This window comes from Eptatretus burgeri, unplaced genomic scaffold (genome assembly GCF_056783735.1).
Source record: "Eptatretus burgeri isolate ZD-2024b unplaced genomic scaffold, Ebu_testis_v1 Ebu_testis_scaffold_3154, whole genome shotgun sequence".
Classification (NCBI taxonomy): Eukaryota; Metazoa; Chordata; class Myxini; order Myxiniformes; family Myxinidae; genus Eptatretus; species Eptatretus burgeri.
The window spans coordinates 485001-505000 of NW_028225102.1; the positions used below are offsets into that span (position 1 = coordinate 485001).

Below are 20000 nucleotides of genomic sequence, written 5' to 3' on the forward strand. Positions count from 1 at the left end.
AGTTTGCAACTTTCCCTTTTACTTTTAACTTTTACATACTCAATTCATTCATCATAACAAGATTCCTTGAGACAGGAATTGATTTTTCGTGGGTATATCCACCTGAAGTTCCAAAATCAGCCGCAATTATAATTTGGCATGTTTTTTTGTTGGAAATCACTAATAACATGTAGAAATGTAAAAAAAAAAAAAAAAAAAAATCGAAATTTTGTTGGAAAAAAAGTTGCAAATATTTTTTTTCTCTTACAATTTTTTTTTGGGGGGGGGTTGGAAATCACTTAAAACATGTAGAAATGCAAAAACAAAAATTCAAATATTTCTTTCAAAATGGCCGCCATAGAGGCCATATTGGACTTTGAACCAAGTCCAAAATCTAATGGCATGATCCTTGGACCACACCTTATCCCCCCACCAAGTTTCGTCGAAATCTGTCGAGGAGTTTTTCCGTAATACTGTTCACAAACAAACAAACAAACAAACAAACAGACAGGGGTGAAAACAGTAACCTCCGTCCATCTTCGATGGCGAAGGTTAAAAAAGGAGAGTTGGGGAGGATTGGGAAGAGAAGGATAACGAGATCAACACTGCACATCAACTTTCAATATGTCAGAAGTAACATTACAATCTGACCCACTAAAGCTGTCTGTCTCTCTCTCTCTCTCTCTCTCTCTCTCTCTCTCTCTCTCTCTCTCTCTCTCTCTCTCTCTCTCTCTCTCTCTCTCTCTCTCTCTCTCTCTCTCTCTCTCTCTCTCTCTCTCTCTCTCTCTCTCTCTCTCTCTCTCTCTCTCTCTCTCTCTCTCTCTCTCTCTCTCTCTCTCTCTCTCTCTCTCTCTCTCTCTCTCTCTCTCTCTCTCTCTCTCTCTCTCTCTCTCTCTCTCTCTCTCTCTCTCTCTCTCTCTCTCTCTCTCTCTCTCTCTCTCTCTCTCTCTCTCTCTCTCTCTCTCTCTCTCTCTCTCTCTCTCTCTCTCTCTCTCTCTCTCTCTCTCTCTCTCTCTCTCTCTCTCTCTCTCTCTCTCTCTCTCTCTCTCTCTCTCTCTCTCTCTCTCTCTCTCTCTCTCTCTCTCTCTCTCTCTCTCTCTCTCTCTCTCTGTCTTTGTCTGTCTCTCTCTCTCTCTCTCTCTCTCTCTCTCTCTCTCTCTCTCTCTCTCTCTCTCTCTCTCTCTCTCTCTCTCTCTCTCTCTCTCTCTCTCTCTCTCTCTCTCTCTCTCTCTCTCTCTCTCTCTCTCTCTCTCTCTCTCTCTCTCTCTCTCTCTCTCTCTCTCTCTCTCTCTCTCTCTCTCTCTCTTTCTCTCTCTCTCTCTCCCTCTCTCTCTCTCTGTTTCTCTCTCTGTGTCTCTCTCTCTCTCTCTCTCTCTCTCTCTCTCTCTCTCTCTCTCTCTCTCTCTCTCTCTCTCTCTCTCTCTGTCTTTATCTCTCTCTCTCTCTTGAAGGCGAGTTTTGTAACTGGTCACTGAAGTTCTGTAACGTGTCTTCTTTGTTCCGCAGCTTCTTTCTGTGACTTCCTTGATCCACGTGTCCCTCATAACGCAACACTCATGTTTAATGTTGCTCAAAATAAACATTACAGACAAGTCGAAAAGCTACTTCTCAAAAAAAGATTTTTCAACAAAACTGTCGACTTGGTGGCACCAGACTCGGTGTGTTCACCCTGAATCTGGGGGTCCGTGGTTCAATTCCGACCCTGGTTGAGTCATACCGGAGACGTTAAAACTCCAGCATGCGTTGCTTCCTCGTTTGATGCTCAGCATTTATAGGTTAGAACAATGACCATGGACAAACCCCCATCAGTTAACATCCATTTGGAGGAGGAAATTTCTCCTTCATTGTCCCACTGAGTGCAGACAGAAAATAAGCATCATAAAGACAACTTCTCCAGTGTCCCAGGAAATGACATCACTTCCTCAAACTCATCCGCTATTTGAAGTTGTGTGTGTGTGTGTGTGTGTGTGTGTGTGTGTGTGTGTGTGTGTGTGTGTGTGTGTGTGTGTGTGTGTGTGTGTGTGTGTGTGTGTGTGTGCCCTTTGTTGTCATCTCCATATGCGAGTTTCAGAAAGTGGAACGGAGCCCTCCCAGGTGTAAAGGTGTGTTCTCTACTTATGTGTCTGCAGGGCGATTTAAAGCATTGGTGCATGCTCACCTTCACTCTGCTACTACTTCTCGCTCCACTCGCAAGGTGCACATTCTCCGAGACATTCTGTGGTTCTGAACTTGTGGAGATGCTGCAGTTTGTTTGTAATGGCCGTGGTGGAATCTTCGGTACGTTGAACAACATTGTTTCAAAAGTATGTTTCTCGGAATTTTTTTTATAAAGAACGTCCCAAGAGACATTGTGTGTGCGATCACAGCTCAGAGACAAATCGTATCATCATTGGTAGAATCGAGAAAGAGCGGACTTTGGACCGAAGTCGCGGTGTTCTCCCTGGCAGCACATCCTGAGGACACGTCACGAGGCTGGGGAAGGCATCTGTGGGAAATGTTTGGGTATTAGTAACATTGGGGTGAGAATCCTTCACCGCCGACTGACTTTAATTTCGCTGTTTGGGGAAAGCAGTTCGGAGCAGCAGTTGACGGAAGCGAAGTGAAAATTTTGATGGAAATGATGGTGGATAAAACACATCCATCAGCAACGCAATTGGAGAGGGATTGTTTCACCGTGAGGGTCCAGAAGCTCCAAATTGTAACACGATGGCCGTTGTGAGTGAGAGTGAAACACCTGGGAAAGGGGGACCAACAGGTGGAACGATGAGGACATGACTGCGAGTTGGGAACTGAACGCATTGGGCAACTGGCAGGAAAGTCGATCGACGGCTGGGGATGAAACTGGAAAATTTGGTGGAAATTTTTCCGTCACATTATCCGAGTGCCGTGCCACGCTTATCCGTGCTCCAGTTGTTTGCACCAGACTTCATCGTTACATGTTGAGGACCACGAGTTCCCACTAGTTCACTTTAATGTTTATTTTTAAATCATAACGTTCAAGTTCAAACATCATAAATGTTTCGTAGTTGACGTGTCTCACGTCAGTAATCTGTTCATCTGTGCTAAAAAAAAATTATTTTAAAACAATCATCGTTTGATCTTTTCTTTAGGATACACCGAAAAAGTTAAGTACATTTCTTCCCTTTCAACTCTCCCACAAATCTCACCTGTAAAAACTTTTTTCACAAACTTGAATACCTTAATCACTCGTGTATGGGCCGCACTCATCCCCCAGAAATGTCTCGTGAAAATTTGGAGTCCGCTTTATCCATGAGATTGGAGAACGACTGTGAAGCTCTTGAGCTCTTGCAGTGCTCGGGGCGGACTGGGTACACAAACCGGCCCTGGTCGGCGCCTTGGACCGGCCTGATCACAGGCCGCGAAGCCGTGGCAGGCCCGGCCAGACACCGCGAACGCCGAAGGCCTGAAGCTACTCCGCGGTGTGTTGGCAGCGGAGATTTTCGACCAAAAACTTCCATTTCAACTCAGAACGATTTTGTCCACCGAACCAATTGTCCAAGACATTCTTGGTTACATGAACGCATAATAATGACACTTCAGTGGAGCGGGAAAGCAAGAACACGACAACAAGAACAGACCAAATGAGACCAGAAGAAATAGCAATCCGATGACATGATTGAGCATCAGCACAAAAACGAACGATAATTGATCAGATAATGGATGTGTAGCATGCTGTAAAATTAGGAACAACAAGCTCAAATGAGCTAAGATCCTCGTCCTCTTCATGATGACGTCATAAAAACGAATATGACGTCATTGTGATGTATCAGGAGTCGAGGATTAATGGGGCTTCTGAGGTATCCATGCAAATAAATGGGGTAAAGGGGGAAACTCTGTGAATTAAACCTGAAAACTCCTTAACAGGAGACTGATTCCAACCCCCCCACCCCCAATAGAAATGTATAGGCTAACCTTTCTGATTTAAGGCTAATTCGGTTAAAACAGGAGAATGATTTTTTCCCATACAAGCTCATGTTAAATTGTCTCAGGGTCCAAAAAACCCAACCCCCCTCCACACCTCGCCCCCTCTGACTCTCGGTCCGTGGGGTCAAAAATAGAGATTAATCTCTGCCCCATTGAGCACATGTTAAACTGAAGCTTACTGATTTCCTTTTATATTTTCACTCCACTCAAAGAGTGATCCAATAAATATTTGTCCATGTTCTATTCGAGGTAATAAATTAATTTTCCGATTACATTCATCACCATCGAGGATATTCAAAAATATAATTTTCGAACTTAGTTCTTGGTTTGACGTCTTTGTTGAGCAGAAATAAAATGATAAACTTCTCTCAATGTTCTTGTTTGACCACCTCCTGATCCACATATCATTTTGAGATTGTACTAAATTGTTTTTCCATTATTCAATTGATAACCATCAAAGTTTTCAGTCCATTCAAGGATATTTATTTTTTTCTTTACTTCCTCCAACTTATTGGTAATTAAATTTATCCGCTTATTTATTTTATTTACTATTACCCCGGTTATTTTTTCAATAAGACATTTTTGATACTTCTCACATTCGTTATGTTTCCCATTTAAATACCAAGGCTGATTACATGTCCACTCTTTGGTTTGGTTATTGCTTGGTTCTATCATTTATAAATCAGTAAAAAGACACTCCTCAACACTTATAACCATAAGGGATACTCTTGATTCCATTCTCCAAAATATATTGTTACGGTTGTGGAAATTCACAGATCACCATTCAGGTTCCCCGAAGATCAGTTATGTCGATAAGTGTGTGTCCAGATTAGATTTTCCCACCGATGTCTAACGGGATTTATTCGTGAGCCGGGCTGTGCATCTTTCAGAAAGCTGTTATTCTTTCCTATCTTTATTTTAAACAACATCTCCTCACCACCTTCGCCACAACCGCCAACATCTCCTCACCAGCTTCGCCACAACTGCCAGCATCTCCATGGTGCCGCCATCTTTTCCCCAACAAACAACATCAACAAACAAACAACATCTCACCATCATCTCCACAGCGCCGCCATCTTTTCGCCAGCAACGGCATCCACAAACGAACAACATCTCCGCCGACAAACACGACGACTTCCTCGTTGGAGCGAAAGCCGGTGATTCCTACCACGTCCGCGTTTGACGGCAAGATTGGATCAGAATGACAAAAGGGGCGGAGCCAGCGGGGGGTGAAGGGTCAAAGGTGAAAGACCAAACACCACCCCGAACCCGATAAAAGGCCGGGCTGAAACGCTGACACCAGCAGTTGAGTCGGCAGTACGGAGTTGGTGGAGTCCAGTTCCAGTACGGAGTTCGGGGTTGAGTCGGCAGTCCGGAGTGGAGCACTGGAGTTCGGAGTTCGGAGTGGAGCTCGTTCGTTGGAGTCCGGTGGAGTTTGGAGCCTGGAGTCCAGTCAAGCCTGCAGTGCAGTGCAGAGTTGTGGGTGGGTGGAGGCGGCAGCGAAGTCGCCAGCCGGGGAGAGGTCACCAGCCGGAGAGAAGTCGCCAGCCAGCGACAGAACGGTCCGAAGTGATCGGGCCCCGGGACTGTCCGAGCGACGCTGAGGAGTGAGCGGGCTCTTAAAAGAGCATCAACTCCAAAAGACAAGGCCCGTTCGCTCCTCTGAGGCGTCGTCGGCCGGGGCCGATCGACCAGGCCGCACGGCTAGGCCTGGACCAACCAGGCCGCCGTTACACCAGCTGCCGTGTTGACGACGAGACATACCGAGGGTCCCCGACCGAAAGACCCATCGAGTCATCTCCAGGGCGACAAGGTAACCTGCACGGCCTCGCGGAGCTCCTTCGGTCTTCCAAGCTCCGAGGAACATTAAAGGCCTACTGGCCCTGTTCTCCCTTTTTCTTTCCTGGGGTTTTTGCATGGAAGTCTGTGGCGCCTTGTCCGATAAGTAGAATTGTTGTTAAGTGCATGTACATAGAAAATAGACAACGGCTGTAGGTCTTTTTGCTCGTGTCTTGTCCCTTACCCCCATTCATTGGCTTGCTTGTATATGTGCATGTACAAATAAATGTCCGCTTTGTTTGAATATTCACCTGCTCGTTGCGTCCCTTCCTCCATTGAACTGCCATAATTGTGTTCGGAATAAATAGCTGGTTTTTAACACCGATAAGCTAATCGGGTCCAACGGGGCTTGGCGATATATAACCGCTCGGCAATTGCAAACGGAGCAAGCTGCTTAAGCGGCTCGTTTCCGAGCAGGTCCCGTTGAGGTACAACCTCTCGGTAGTCTGTCCGCGCTAATAATTAGGTAAATCGACAGAGCATTGACAAGGTTGTGGTGTGGTTAAAAACACACCCGTAGCTGGATTTCGGCGTTGATCCGAAAGCTGCGACTGGATTGCCACGGTCGGTGGGCGCGCGGCCGCAATTAGCTAAAAGCGGTCGCCCGCACGCCGGAGTGGCGGAAATCCACAACAATATCTTTTATCATCAAAAGCTCCTAATGCTTTCTTATTTATCTCTTCTGTATATAATTGATGTTTATAACTTCTTATTGTATTCATTTTTCTGTACTCTTCCTTCTTTAAGGTTAAACAGTTGTAATAATGTTTAAAGTTTATTGTTTCCTTGATTATATTTTTCTTTATTCCCTTTCGCTTCTGATCACATCTTTCAATGTTATTATTATCAATATACGTAAAAGCATAAGTCTTTGATCTCAAACCCACAAATTCACTCATGACCTTTCCACCCAACTCATCCTTAAACTTACTAATAACCTTTTTATGCTTTAATGAAAACAACATACTATCAGACTTATAATTACTTGTATCATACATATCAATATTATCGATCATATCCTCATATACATCACTTGTCTTAATTTCTAAGATAAAACTATCTGTATCCATATATAACAATGACACATTATCCTTATACATTAATTTTAAATTATTAGAGTAAAAGTGATACATTCTTCAACATTGAGAGTTCGGACCAAAAATGATATTTACAGGAGCACGATATCTCAATAAGTTGTGGAGGATGAGTTATGACAAAACAAGAGAGATGAGCTGATTCGGTGACAAGGCAACGAGATTTTGAATCAGATCCAGATCTAGATCAGGCCGATTAGTTTGATACGAAACGTAAACTTTTCAGCCTGGTCGAGGTCTGTGCTCCCCTGAGTGCTCTTCGAGTACTACAACTTTCATCATTTACGTTTTTCCCGATTCCCGCCAGTTTGCCCGTGGCGTCCCCTCGAAGGTCAAAAAATGAAAAAGGCGAACCGTGTACATTGCTCGTGAACCATCGCCATCTCCAGACTTGTCTATCTTATAACTCTATCTCCCGCTCCGGCTCGCTTTTATCTTCATCCATCTCCCGTGGTCCCGCTTAATTTAATGATGAATTAAGGTTCTTGAGTTGTGCTCAACCTCCTGTTCAACTAACTCCGAGATTAATGTTTCTTCTCACAAAAGATGGAAGACAAGGTTCAACTGTGAGGGATGAATCAAAGTATTTTGATAAACCATTGGATATGAAAAATAATGATGATAGAGTATATATTGATCTGCTGAACTCTGTTAATTATAGGGTTAGTCTTTCTGGTAAAAGTGGGAAGAATGAGAAGGAGAAACACATTATTCAGGCTTTAAGTATCCTTGGTCCAGGTGTTAGTTTTCTTCCAAATGACCCATCACAATTCGTTAATAGACTGTTATTGTTGTTAGGTAGTAAGAAGGCTGGAAATAACAATTGTTTTAATGAAGCATCAGCCATTTTAGACCAGTTGATGAACATGAAAATAATTAATAAATGCCAATACAAAGACATTTTATCTCATATTAAATAAGATGAGAAGCACAATCCTGAGTTTTAATTTCACAACAAGCGACCACACATCTTCATTCCCATATCCACTACAACTTGACCCAACAAAAGAATATGAGGCATCTTTATTGTCCATGGAAACTTATAATACCTTATTTAATATAACTGAGAAAAATGACAAGTTTAGTTATAATCCGGGAAGTGGATACAAAACGATAACAGTTTCACCCGGAGCATATGAGATTTCTCAAATATCTTCCGAAATTGTTCGTCTTCTGAAAGAACAGGGTGATGAACCAAAAAATATTGTTATAGATTTTCAAAAACATACTTCAAAATCAACGATTAAACTTAAAATAACTACAAGGTTGATTTTACAATTGATAATTCATTTAGAGAGTTATTGGGTTTCTCCTCAAAAAAGATTGAAACTAATGGGATGTTTTACAGTGATAATGTCATTCAAATATCCTCAGGAATAAATTCGGTATTAATTCACTGTGATTTGATTGATGGTGCTTATAATGATGGAATAAGAACAAATACAATATTTTCATTAAGGGCATACTCAACCCCAATTGGTTATAAATTCAATATGGAACTCAAAAATCTGGTTTATCTCCCTGTGTTAGGAAAAACCAAATACAGAGAGAGTAAATTTTCGGATAACCGACCAAGATAATCGTATGATTTCTTTTAATGGAGAAATTATATCCATCAGAATTCACCGACGTGAAGTTTTCCAATAAATAAATATGATGGTTATTGTGAGGAAACACGAGTTGGGAAAATATAAAATAATTACAGGGGATGGGATGTTCCTTTCCCCATACTACAAGGGTGAAGGTATGTATCTTGGTAGAGGATACTATAAACCTAAGAGACAAAGGTGTGTTGGACATCAATTTAGAGGAGATGGGATAATTGATACTCTAATGGGTATAGATTCAACTATTCTTAAACATAAAGACCGAATTAGTTCAACTGCTTCTGCTGTGGGAAATGTAGCAGGTGCTGTAAAGAGCATAAAAGATGCCCAAAAGGAATCTCATAAATTACAAGCAATAAAATAAATTAAGAAAGGCAAAACTCAGTTGTCTCCCCAAGAACGACAGAAAATAATTCAAATACTTGGGTCAGAGTTTCAAAAGTTTTAACATATTTTTTCCTTAATAAATACAAGTATGGAAGCAATTGATAGTATCTATGATTTGGATAATACCATTGTCATCTCAAACTCCACTAAAAAAGATTACTTCAAGGTAAATGCAATAACTGGAACAGACTGGAATTCAAATGGTACAAAAAGTTTTGAAATAAACAATCAACAAACTTATTTGAATCGATCCGAAAGTTTCTTGTTGTGTAAATTTACATTCACTAAGGCTGCGACTTACACAAACGCTACACTCGTAAATGATTTCTTCTGGAAAATGTTTGACAGTGTTCGTTTGTACATTAGAACACAAGAAGTTGAAGCGGTTTATTATGTCTCTGCTGTATCTGAAATGATGAAATTCACACTATATTAATTCGGTGATAGAATGGGAAAGGGGGCTGTCGAAGGTTTTATTCCTGATATGTCAACGGGAACAAACACAGACCCTGGATATAGTCAAAGGAAAGGAATGTATAATGATGATGCAAAAGCCGGTAATAGTTTTACTGTGGCAGTTCCTCTTAAAGGTATATTTGGATTTTGTGATCATGATAAAGTTCTGTATGGTCTTAAAATTAGATTTCAACCACAAAGGAATGATAAAGAAAATCGATTGCTTTTTGGTGTTGGTAATGCTTTTGGTGATCAGAATAAATTTGTAATTGAGGAAATGAGTTGGTATATCAGTGAATATACTCCTAATCTTAAAACAGAAGAGATGTTGAATAGAAGACTTAACTCAAAGAAACCACTCAGTGTATCATACCTTAAAAGAAGATGTCAACACGTTAAACTCAACCAAACTACTTACACGTGGAATTTGGGTGTTCTGGAAGGAAAGCCACGATATCTGTGGATCATTTTTAAAAAGGCAGATGGTGATACTGCGACTGATAAGAATAATGCATTGAGTGATAATGCTAAGGTGAAACAACTTCGCGTTTCTCTAGATGGAACATTTTATCCACGAGATAGATTGGAAATTAATTGGGAAAAAATGATTTTGCTGAAGCATACAAGTCTTACCAAAAGGTGTGTGAAAGTAATGGAAATAAAGAACCTATTTTGGATATGACAGCATTTAAAAGTTTGTATACAATCTATGCGTTTGACCTGAGCGCTCAAAAGGAAACTATAAAGTCTAATCGAGTGGATACTTCCCTATACATTGAAAGAGGAGAGAGTGAAGAAGTTGATACATATTGTTTGCTTTTGGAAGAAACAGAATTACTGATTAATACAGATAATGGTGTTATGATTAGTCTCACATAATTTTTTGTTAAATAAATGAGTGGTAAAGTACCAACTGGGGTATATGTTAATCAACTCAATCTTCATAAACTATCATCTTGTGTTCAAAATCAAAAACCTTGTACGATTAACATTAATACAATTCAGAGAAAAGGAGCAGTAAGAATTGATGTTTTGCTCACAAGAGAACAGGTGAAAATATTGAACGATACTGGCTCACTTAAAATTAAAATGTCAAAACCAATGTTGAAAAAATATTCAATAAGAGAGACGAGTGGAGGAATTCTCCCATTTATAATTCCTTTATTTGCTGGTTTCAGTGTGGCTGGACCATTGACGGGTGGTATTTCAGCAGCGGTGAAAGCTTCCAACGAAAGGAAGGCTCAACTCCGGGCTCAAAAATAATTGGAAAGACATAACAAAGAGTTGGAGAAACAAATTCGTGGAAGTGGTGTAATTGTAGATTTTGCTGAAAAACTTGAAAGTCTGCCTGATAAAGCGAGATTGTTAGTTGGAGATATGCTTTCTTCTATCTCACAAGCGGGTGTAAAATTAACTAAAAGAGGTAATGGATTATATCTTTCTAACAAATAAATGAGAATTGATGAGTGGTTCAAAAAATTTGGAAAGAATACAACATCAAATTTACAACTTGTCAAATATTGTAAGAAATTAAAAATTCATAATGTGGTTATTTGTATGAGAAATGAATTAACAAACGTGCCTCAACATACAAAGAATATTATTATGAACTTAGAAGATAATAATGGGAAAGGTTCTCATTGGGTTTGTATTTTTAATCGTCAAGATAAATATTATTTTGATAGTTTTGGTCTTCCACCACCTGTTGAAGTCATAAAATTCTTACAGAATGGTGTTTATCAAACATTTCAGGTCCAATAATTAAATTCCAAGTGTTGTGGTCAATTATGTCTATATGTGTTATTTCAACTCAACAAAAATAAAATTTTTAATGACATTATTTTTAATGTAATATAAATGACTTATGTTGGTAAAGATGGTTCTATCTTTGGTGTATCCCTAGAACTGGATATTGATTTATCAAATTATTACACAAAGGCACAGGCTGAACGACAGAAATATAGTATAACAAAAAATATTAATATGAAAAATGCTTATAAATTAATAAATTATCCAAGCCCGACTGACGCAAATGACTTGGTGAGATTAAGTGATTTATCACAATATATATCCTTAAATAAAACGGCCGTGTATTCCAAAGATACAGAAGTGTTGATTTTATCTCAGGTCATACAGAATTCACAGTTCCAATTGAAATAAATTTCTATAAAGAAGGGCGTATCGTTTGTTTGAGAATGGAACAATGGGGGTATGATATGAATGATTTAGGGTATAATTGGTCATTTAAAATTGACCGAGAAGACCTGGAACAATCAAATCAGTCTCGTAAGGAAGAATATGATCCACTTGGTGCAGAGAATGAGTTTTCTGGAAGCACAATTAGTAAACAACAAATAAAAGAATTTAATAAGGGTAAATATAATAATGGTTTTGCCCGAGTATATATCACAAAAAAACAGAAAAAGCAGGATTATTTATAATAAGTAAGGAAATTCAAAGTGATTTTACTATGGGAAGATGGAGAGGTGTTTCGTGTCATAATATTATTCTGTCATATATTTCTAATACATAAATGACAGCAAGAAGGCTTCAAGGAAATTATCATTTCTGTGTCCAAGCATTCCTTTAAGAAAAGGGTATTTGGTGTTTTAATAAATATGTTCTACAACATAAGAATGACGTATTTTCAATTAATAAAAAATTGGTTTTATACTGATGTTGATAAACCGACAACTTTAGATTTAATTAGAATGTTAAATAATGAAAAAATGATAAAGTTAAGAAAACCTAAGGCTCTTTTAGAAATTCAGAAGAAATTTTATTGGTTTCCTGTTGTAAAAATAATTATTTTGGATACAGGAATAACAAGAAATCCTGATGAATATATGTATGATATTCTATGGGGTATAAGTGATTCAAGGATAGTAAGGGACGAGGAAGGAGTTGAAGAAACGAGGAAGGAGTTGAGTTGAGACAGAAGAAGAGAGAGAAGAGGAGGAAAAGGAGAAGAGAGAGAAGGAGGAGAGGGAGAAGGAGGAAAGAGAGAGAAGGAGGAGAGGGAGAAGAGAGAGAAGGAGGAAAGAGAGAAGAGAGAGAAGGAGGAGAGGGAGAAGAGAGAGAAGGAGGAAAGAGAGAAGAGAGAGAAGGAGGAAAGAGAGAAGAGGGAGGAAAGAGAGAATAAATAAATTATAAAATATGGAAACCAGTGTGATTAAAAAAAAGATTGGGGGTATTACAGAAAGTAAATAAATCTCAACACACCCAGGAGGAAAACAAAGAATTGACAAGTCTATTAGAAATATTTTCGACAAGACTATTAACATTGTTTTCATGGATAAGATAGATGATGTTGGTGTGATTGACTTTGATTAAAGTTTTCCATTTTTTTCTTAAATAAATGGAGGAGAGAGTGAAGACATTTCTGAGGATTATTTATGTTTTAAAAATTAAGATTCAAATGTGCATGTTGGAAACTAAAAAGGTTTTTGCACTCTGTAGGAATTTTTCTCACAAATAAATGAGTTATTGTCTCAAATGTAAAAAGAAAACTAATACTAAAAATATCTCGTATTTTAAAAGTAAAAATAATAGGGTGATACAAAAAGATACATGTTCAGTGTGTGGTTCAAAAAAGAGTCAATTTATCTCCAAACACAAACGTGGAGGAGATATACAAAAGTTTTTATCAGGAAGTAAATTTACAACTACTGTAATACCAGGGGAATTACATCTATCAGGGTATTCTTTCTGTTGTCCAGGCACAAACTTGGATAAAAGATTAGATGAGGCAGACAATCCTAAACCATGGAGTAAACCCATCAATAGGGTTGATGAAGTGTGCATGAGGCATGATATTGATTATGGGAATACCACAACTTTGGAAGAAATGCATGAGGCCGATAGAGAAATGTTGTATAATTTGTCTCTGATACAAAATCCAACCTTGAGAGAAAAAGTTGATAGGTTCATCGTGAAGAAGATGATCAGTACTAAATTGAAACTTGGGCTTGGAAATTCAAAAAACTTATAGGCTCGAATGATGTCATTAAGACTGAAGAACAATTAGCTGATGAATTACATAAACCAATAATCACAAAGTTTCATCGAAGGAAGGTTTATTCCAAGGAAGTTGATTATATCTAGTCCGCTGATTTTATTGAACTCAATAATGATAAGGGGTACAAGTATGCTTTTACCATTTTTGATTTGAGGAGTAGATATGCGAGTAGATATTCAACAGATATTTAATGAAAGTAAGCGAAAACCCAAAAAATTGTGGACTGATGAGGGTAAAGAGTTCTATAATAAGACATTTATGAATTTTCTAAAAAATAACAGCATTACATAATACAGTTCCTTTAATGAAGGAAAAGCGGTTGTTATTGAGCACTTTAATCGCACTTTAAAAGAGAGACTATACAAAAAATTCACACAACTCGTTTCACAACAATGGTCATCTTTATTCAGGATATTGAAAACAAGTACAATGACACGATTCATACTTCAACGAAAACGAAACCATCAGAAACATTTACAAAATTAGAATATGAAAAAGAGATTAATGTCAAAAAGCCTAAGTTCAAAGTTGGTGATATAGTCAGAATATATAGATGGAAATCTCATTTTGAAAAAGGTTAGATTAAACGATGGACAAATGAGCTTTTTAAAATTGTTGATGTGATAGATACAGTTCCTTGGACTTATAAGGTATGTGATTTGAAGGGGGGAGAGATTTTAGGTTCATTTTATTCACAGGAATTACAAAAGACAAAACGAAGCAGAAAATACTCATGGGAGCAATAGTTTGGCGCTTCACTCCCCTCTACTATACACCTTTATGGACACTCGAGGACCAAGTCCGAAGTGTATAACAGGTGGCATCCGCAGAGGGTTAAATTAAATATATATATATATATATATATATATATATATATATATATATATATATATATATATATATATATATATATATATATAATGTGTGTCAAGGGGGACGTTTTTAGATCTGTGAACCCCAAACACAGAATCCTCAACTGAATAGTCAGTCAAGGCTTAACTTTTGTTTGTTGGTGCGTGTGCAATGGGGGACGTTCTTAGATCTGTGAACCCCAAACACAGAATCCTCAACTACATAGGCAAGGCTTAACGTGTGTGTGTGTGTGTGTGTGTGTGTGTGTGTGTGTGTGTGTGTGTGTGTGTGTGTGTGTGTGTGTGTGTGTGTGTGTGTGTGTGTGTGTGTGAGAGATATAATATAACAGGGAGCATAATCAACCCCAACCCATCCCTAACCCACCCTAACCCTCACATTCAAAATCTCAACCCCAACCCTCCCCTCACCCAACACAATATCTTTTTTTAAATACGTATTTCAACAATTTTTTTTCATGTTTTTTTTTCTTTCTCTTCTTCCAATTCTGTCTTTTAAGACTTTCAGATTTGATGAAGTAGTAAGGGGAGTAAGAACTTTCCTGCACTTTCTTCCCAGAACTTTCCTGCACTTTCTTCCCAGAACTTTCCTGCACTTTCTTCCCAGAACTTTCTTGATATACTCTCATCAAGCACCATCCAACAAAGAACTACATCGATAGGTTTAGATCCCCAAGAGTCTTCTTGGGAGAAACCACATTTCAAGTCTCCAAAATAAACCCAACTTTCCAAGTCTCCAAGGTATAACCACATTCCTGTTGAGTTTCCAAGATATGTATCACATTGTGAGTTATCAAGTCAGAACCCACATTTGAAGTCTCCAAAATAAAAACAACTTAGAAAGTCTCCAAGGGATAACTCATTTCCTGATTTTTTTTTCAAAATTTGTGAGTCTCCAAGGTAGGTTCCATATTTAGAACCATCTTGGCAGAACCCTTTTCCCGAGTCTCCAAGGTAGTTATTTAAACCATCAAGGCAGAACTCATTTACTGTTTTTTTCAAAATTTGTGAGGTCTCCGAGGTAGGTTTCACATTTAAAACCACCAATGATAACTCATTTACTGATTTTTTTCAAAATTTGTGAGGTTTCCGAGGTAGGTTTCACATTTAAAACCACCAATGATAACTCATTTACTGATTTTTTTCAAAATTTGTGAGGTCTCCGAGATAGGTTTCACATTTAAAACCACCAAGGATAACTCATTTACTGATTTTTAAAAAAATTTGTGAGTCTCCGAGGTAAAACTTATATTCTGGTTCATCAAGGTATAACTTGTTCAGTGGGTATTGTCTTGATAACTCACAATGAGTTCCATCGATGTAAAACTCTTTTTCAGGATTTTGCGGGTCTCCAAGGTATAACTCTTTGGTTGGGTCATCAAGGTCGAGCTCGTTCTGTGGGTCTTGGTCGCTCACAAGGTCTTCAACCAAACCAATAATTTTGCCCCAAGTTGTGGCAAAAGCAGTATTTTCATTTTGTATTTCTGATACAATTTCCTGTGAGAGAAAATATTAATGTATTAATTAAGTGATTTGATTTTTAAATGATAATATGCTAAAATCAAACTCTGTAAATAAGAAAATTAAATCTTACCTCAATAGATAAGAGGTTTGAATCCAGTTCATCAACTTGAAGGTTTAGTTCCATTCAAGTAGTCGAACTCCAAGGAACTCCAAAGTCATCCCACTCAAGCTCAGCACAGCAGTCCATTCTCAGTCAAAGTAAAAATATGTTTAAATTCAGTCTGGGTTTCAAGCCTTTATATAGGAAGATTGGTGGGTGTGGTTTCCTTTGGAAATTCCCTGGTCAACAACAGGAAAGCCTTATGAGTCAGAGATTAGCTGGAAATGATGTAAGAGTAGGTGGTCCTCACAAAAGAGGGTGGGGCTTAGTAAAAGTGGGTGGGGCTTAGTAAAAATGGGCGGAGCTTCGGGAAAGTGGGCGTGGTTTAACAAAAAGGGGGCATGACCTATGGAAAGCGGGTGTGGCTTATGGAATAGTGGGCGTGGCTTATGGAAAAGTGGGCGTGGTTTATGAAAAATAATCAGGCTCAGGAGGTGGTCAAACAAGAACATTGAGAGAAGTTTTTCATTTTATTTCTGCTCAACAAAGACATAAAAACCAAGAACTATTAAAGTTCTAAAATAATATTTGTGAATACACTCGATGGTGATGAATGTAATCGGAAAATTAATTTATTACCTCGAATAAAACATGGACAAATATTTATTGGATCACTCTTTGAGTGGAGTGAAAATATAAAAGGAAATCAGTAAGCCTCAGTTTAACATGTGCCCAATGGGGCAGAGATCAATCTCTTCTTTTGACCCCGTGGACCGAGAGTCAGAGGGGCTGGGGGTGGGGGGGGGTTGGGTTTTTTGGACACTGAGACAATTTAACATGAGCTTGTATGGGAAAAAAATCATTCTCCTGTTTTGTCCTGATTGACCTCGAGTCAGAAAGGTTTCCCAATACATTTATATGGGGGGTGGGGGGGGGGAGGAATCAGTCTCCTGTTTAGGGGTTTTTGGGGTTTAATTCACAGTTTTCCCCCTTTACCCCATTCATTTGCATGGATGCCTCAGAAGCCCCATTATTCCTCTACTATCAGGTTTGCGATAAATTATCTGTGCTAATGCCCGGCTTGATTCCTGCAAACAAAATTCAAACAGCTTGCCCAGTTTCGGAGATAATGGTATTGGCGATTTCCATTAGCGTCGATATTATGACGTCAACTTTTTTTCTAGGAAGAATTTCCAAAATCGGAGATGGTTACTGCCTGCGCGTGGGCTTTCTGCATATACATGGCAAGTTTCACAAAGATCCGATGAAAACTCTGGGTTGTGAAACAAAAAATAGGAATGACGTCATAAAAAATTGATATGACGTCATAGTGATGTATCATAAGTGCGGTAATTAATCTCTGCTAATGCCCTGTTCGATTCCCGCAAACAGAATTCAAAAAGCTTGCCTAGTTTCGGAGATATTTTTTTCGGCGATTTCCATTAGCGGAAATATTTTGACGTCATAACTTTTTTTCTCTTGGAGGAATTTTCAAAATCGGAGATGGTTGCTATCTGCGCAGGGTATTGTTAGCTCGCCTGTTCGAAGAACAGAGAGCTATTATATAGCGATACCCCCAGCGTGAGCGTGAGCGTGAAAATGTTAAATTTTTTGTATTAAGGAAAAACTCCTCGACGGATTTCGACGAAACTTGGTGGGGGGGGTTAGGTCCACGGATCATGCCATTAGATTTTGGACTTGGACCCCCCCCCCCCAAACAAATTTGTTGGAGAATTTTTTTTTTTGCATTTCTACATGTTTTAAGTGATTTCCAACCCCCCCCCCAAAAAAAAATTGTGAGAAAAAAAAATTTTTTGCAACTTTTTTTTCCACAAAATTTCGATTTCTTTTTTTTGCATTTCTTCATGTTTTAAGTGATTTCCAACCACACCCCCTCCCCCAAAAAAATTGTTGGAGAATTTATTTTTTTTTTTTGCATTTCTACATGTTTTAAGTGATTTCCAACCCCCACCCCCCAAAAAAAAAGTTAGAGAAAAAAAATTTTTTTTTTGCATTTCGAGATGTTTTAAGTGATTTCCAACCCCCCCAAAAAAAAATTGTTAGAGGAAAAAAAAATTTTTGCAGATTTTTTTTCAACAAAATTTCGATTTCTTTTTTTTGCATTTCTACATGTTTTAAGTGATTAGGATTTCGACGAAACTTGGTGGGGGGGTTAGGTATGGTCCAAGGATCATGCCATCAGATTTTGGACTTGGTCCCCCCACCCAAAAAAAAATTGTTAGAGGAAAAAAAAAATATATATTTTTTTGCATTTCTGCATGTTTTGAGTGATTTCCAACCCCCCCCCGCCCCCCCCCCAAAAATTGTAAGAGAAATTTTTCTTTTGCATTTCTACATGTTTTAAATAATTTCCAACCCCCCCCCCCCAAAAAAAAATTGTTAGAGAATTATAGAAAATATTAATTATTAGACTCGTCTTTTAAAAACGATAAATGTATAAACAGGCAGCATTGGGTGGCTTTGACACCAACTCTGGTTACATATATACGCCAAGTTTCAGGAAGATTCGATGAAAACTGTAAGCTGTGAAACAAAAAAGTCCGCAAGAAGAAGATGAAGAAGAACAACGTGAGTAAGACTGAGAGATCCCCCACGAGGATCTAAAAATACTTGTTTCAGGGGTTAATTTTTGTTGTGGGATATATATATATATATATATATATATATATATATATATATATATATATATATATATATATATATATATATATATATATATATATATATATATATATAGTGACGTCCACGGGACTTGAACAGTCCCGCCAACGTAGAATGAGCCGAAACGATGGAGGCGGTTTATTTGTTTATAACCCAAACATGGCGGTTCTAATCTCTCTACCGCAAACGGGACGAGGAAGGTGGCACGAGTCGCTTTTCACTGAGTTGATGATGTTTATTTGTTTTTATTATTAACCAGAAATAACAAGACTCGGCAAGAAGAGGGATCCGGGGCGATTTGACGGGATGGTGTGGGATCGGGCATGGGGAAAACACAGACAATTCCAATGAATATACAATTCTCAAACCCTCTAAGGCGCCAAGTACACACACACACACACACATACACACAAAACGTAGCTACTTCTGGTGGTCAGGCTGGACCGTGGTGTGGACGCAACCGTCCCTGGACTGGCGTCGGACGAGCTGGCCCCGCTCTCGTCAGGGGGCAGAAGGAACCGCGGTGCTGTCGACCTCCTGGTCTTGGCCCAAGTCCGCCCACAGCCGCCAGGGAACCAGTTCTGGCGCCAAATTGCGAGCAGGCGAGGGAGGCAGGTCCGCCCGCCGTTCGACCCCGTACTCCGAGTCAGCAGAACCCCAGAGCCAACCAAGGTGAGGAACGAGGCTCAGCAAGGCTCCAAGACACGATGAAGAACACGATCGAATCAGCACAACAACAAGTACGCTTCCCGCGCAACAGCCTGCACACCAAAAAAACACGATCTTTTTGTCCCGATCTTCTTCCTCTCCTTTTCGACCCCGAACAGAGCCTTTTTATCCTCCCGTCCTTGTCACTTCCAATCGACCCGTTTTATTGGCCCACCGCCGTCGCCTTCCGCCAATCGTGATCACGGGGCGGAGCCATCCGCAGCCCTGTCCTGTGACGTCACGGCCAGCCTCCAGGGACTACTAAAAGGGGTTTACGCAGACACACTTACCCTATCCCGTGTCCCTATCTAATTACGTGACAATTATCATTTCCCCCTTGAAGAAATGAACATTTACTAGACAACTTATCACCACTGAATTGCTACTTATTACATCGAGATCCTGGTAAACTCGAACAGCATGGCATACCTAATTCAACATCCTAATTACCCTTTGAATGCATACCCCCCCCTTCAAACGTAACAATATATATATATATATATATATATATATATATATATATATATATATATATATATATATATGTGTAAAGTTGTGTTTTCCTGAAAATTTTATTTGAAAACTTCCCTGCGGATTACACACGAGTGATTACGGTCCTTCTTCCAAACGAATTATTGGAGATTGAGAGCTGAAGCAGGTACTCGTGGGTATGTTGTTCCATTAAAATCCCCACTCAGTCACTCACAGACCCATTCGATTTGTATGAATCTTCAAGTGTTGGACTTCCTGACGTTTCAAGGCAGTGGCGACATATCCGTGAGAACCGTTCTGGTGGTATTGTGAATGATTGAAAGTTGAGCATTTGGATGTTTTCCTTTGATTGGTCTCATC

General features: G+C 39.1%; 1 protein-coding gene across 9 annotated transcripts in view; it reads left to right on the top strand.

The window, feature by feature from the left end:
* LOC147006765 (netrin-1-like) overlaps positions 1-20000 on the top strand; it is a 76894-nt gene that overhangs the window by 42651 nt on the left and 14243 nt on the right. For 8 of the 9 annotated variants that reach the window (XM_085867934.1, XM_085867931.1, XM_085867936.1 and 5 more), the window contains one exon: positions 2109-2256. The exons of the other annotated variant lie outside the window; for it this stretch is intronic. In XM_085867934.1, the coding sequence (XP_085724060.1) occupies positions 2130-2256 (127 nt within the window). In that variant the 5' untranslated portion in view covers positions 2109-2129. The remainder of the gene's footprint in view (positions 1-2108; positions 2257-20000) is intronic. 9 annotated transcript variants of the gene reach the window in all.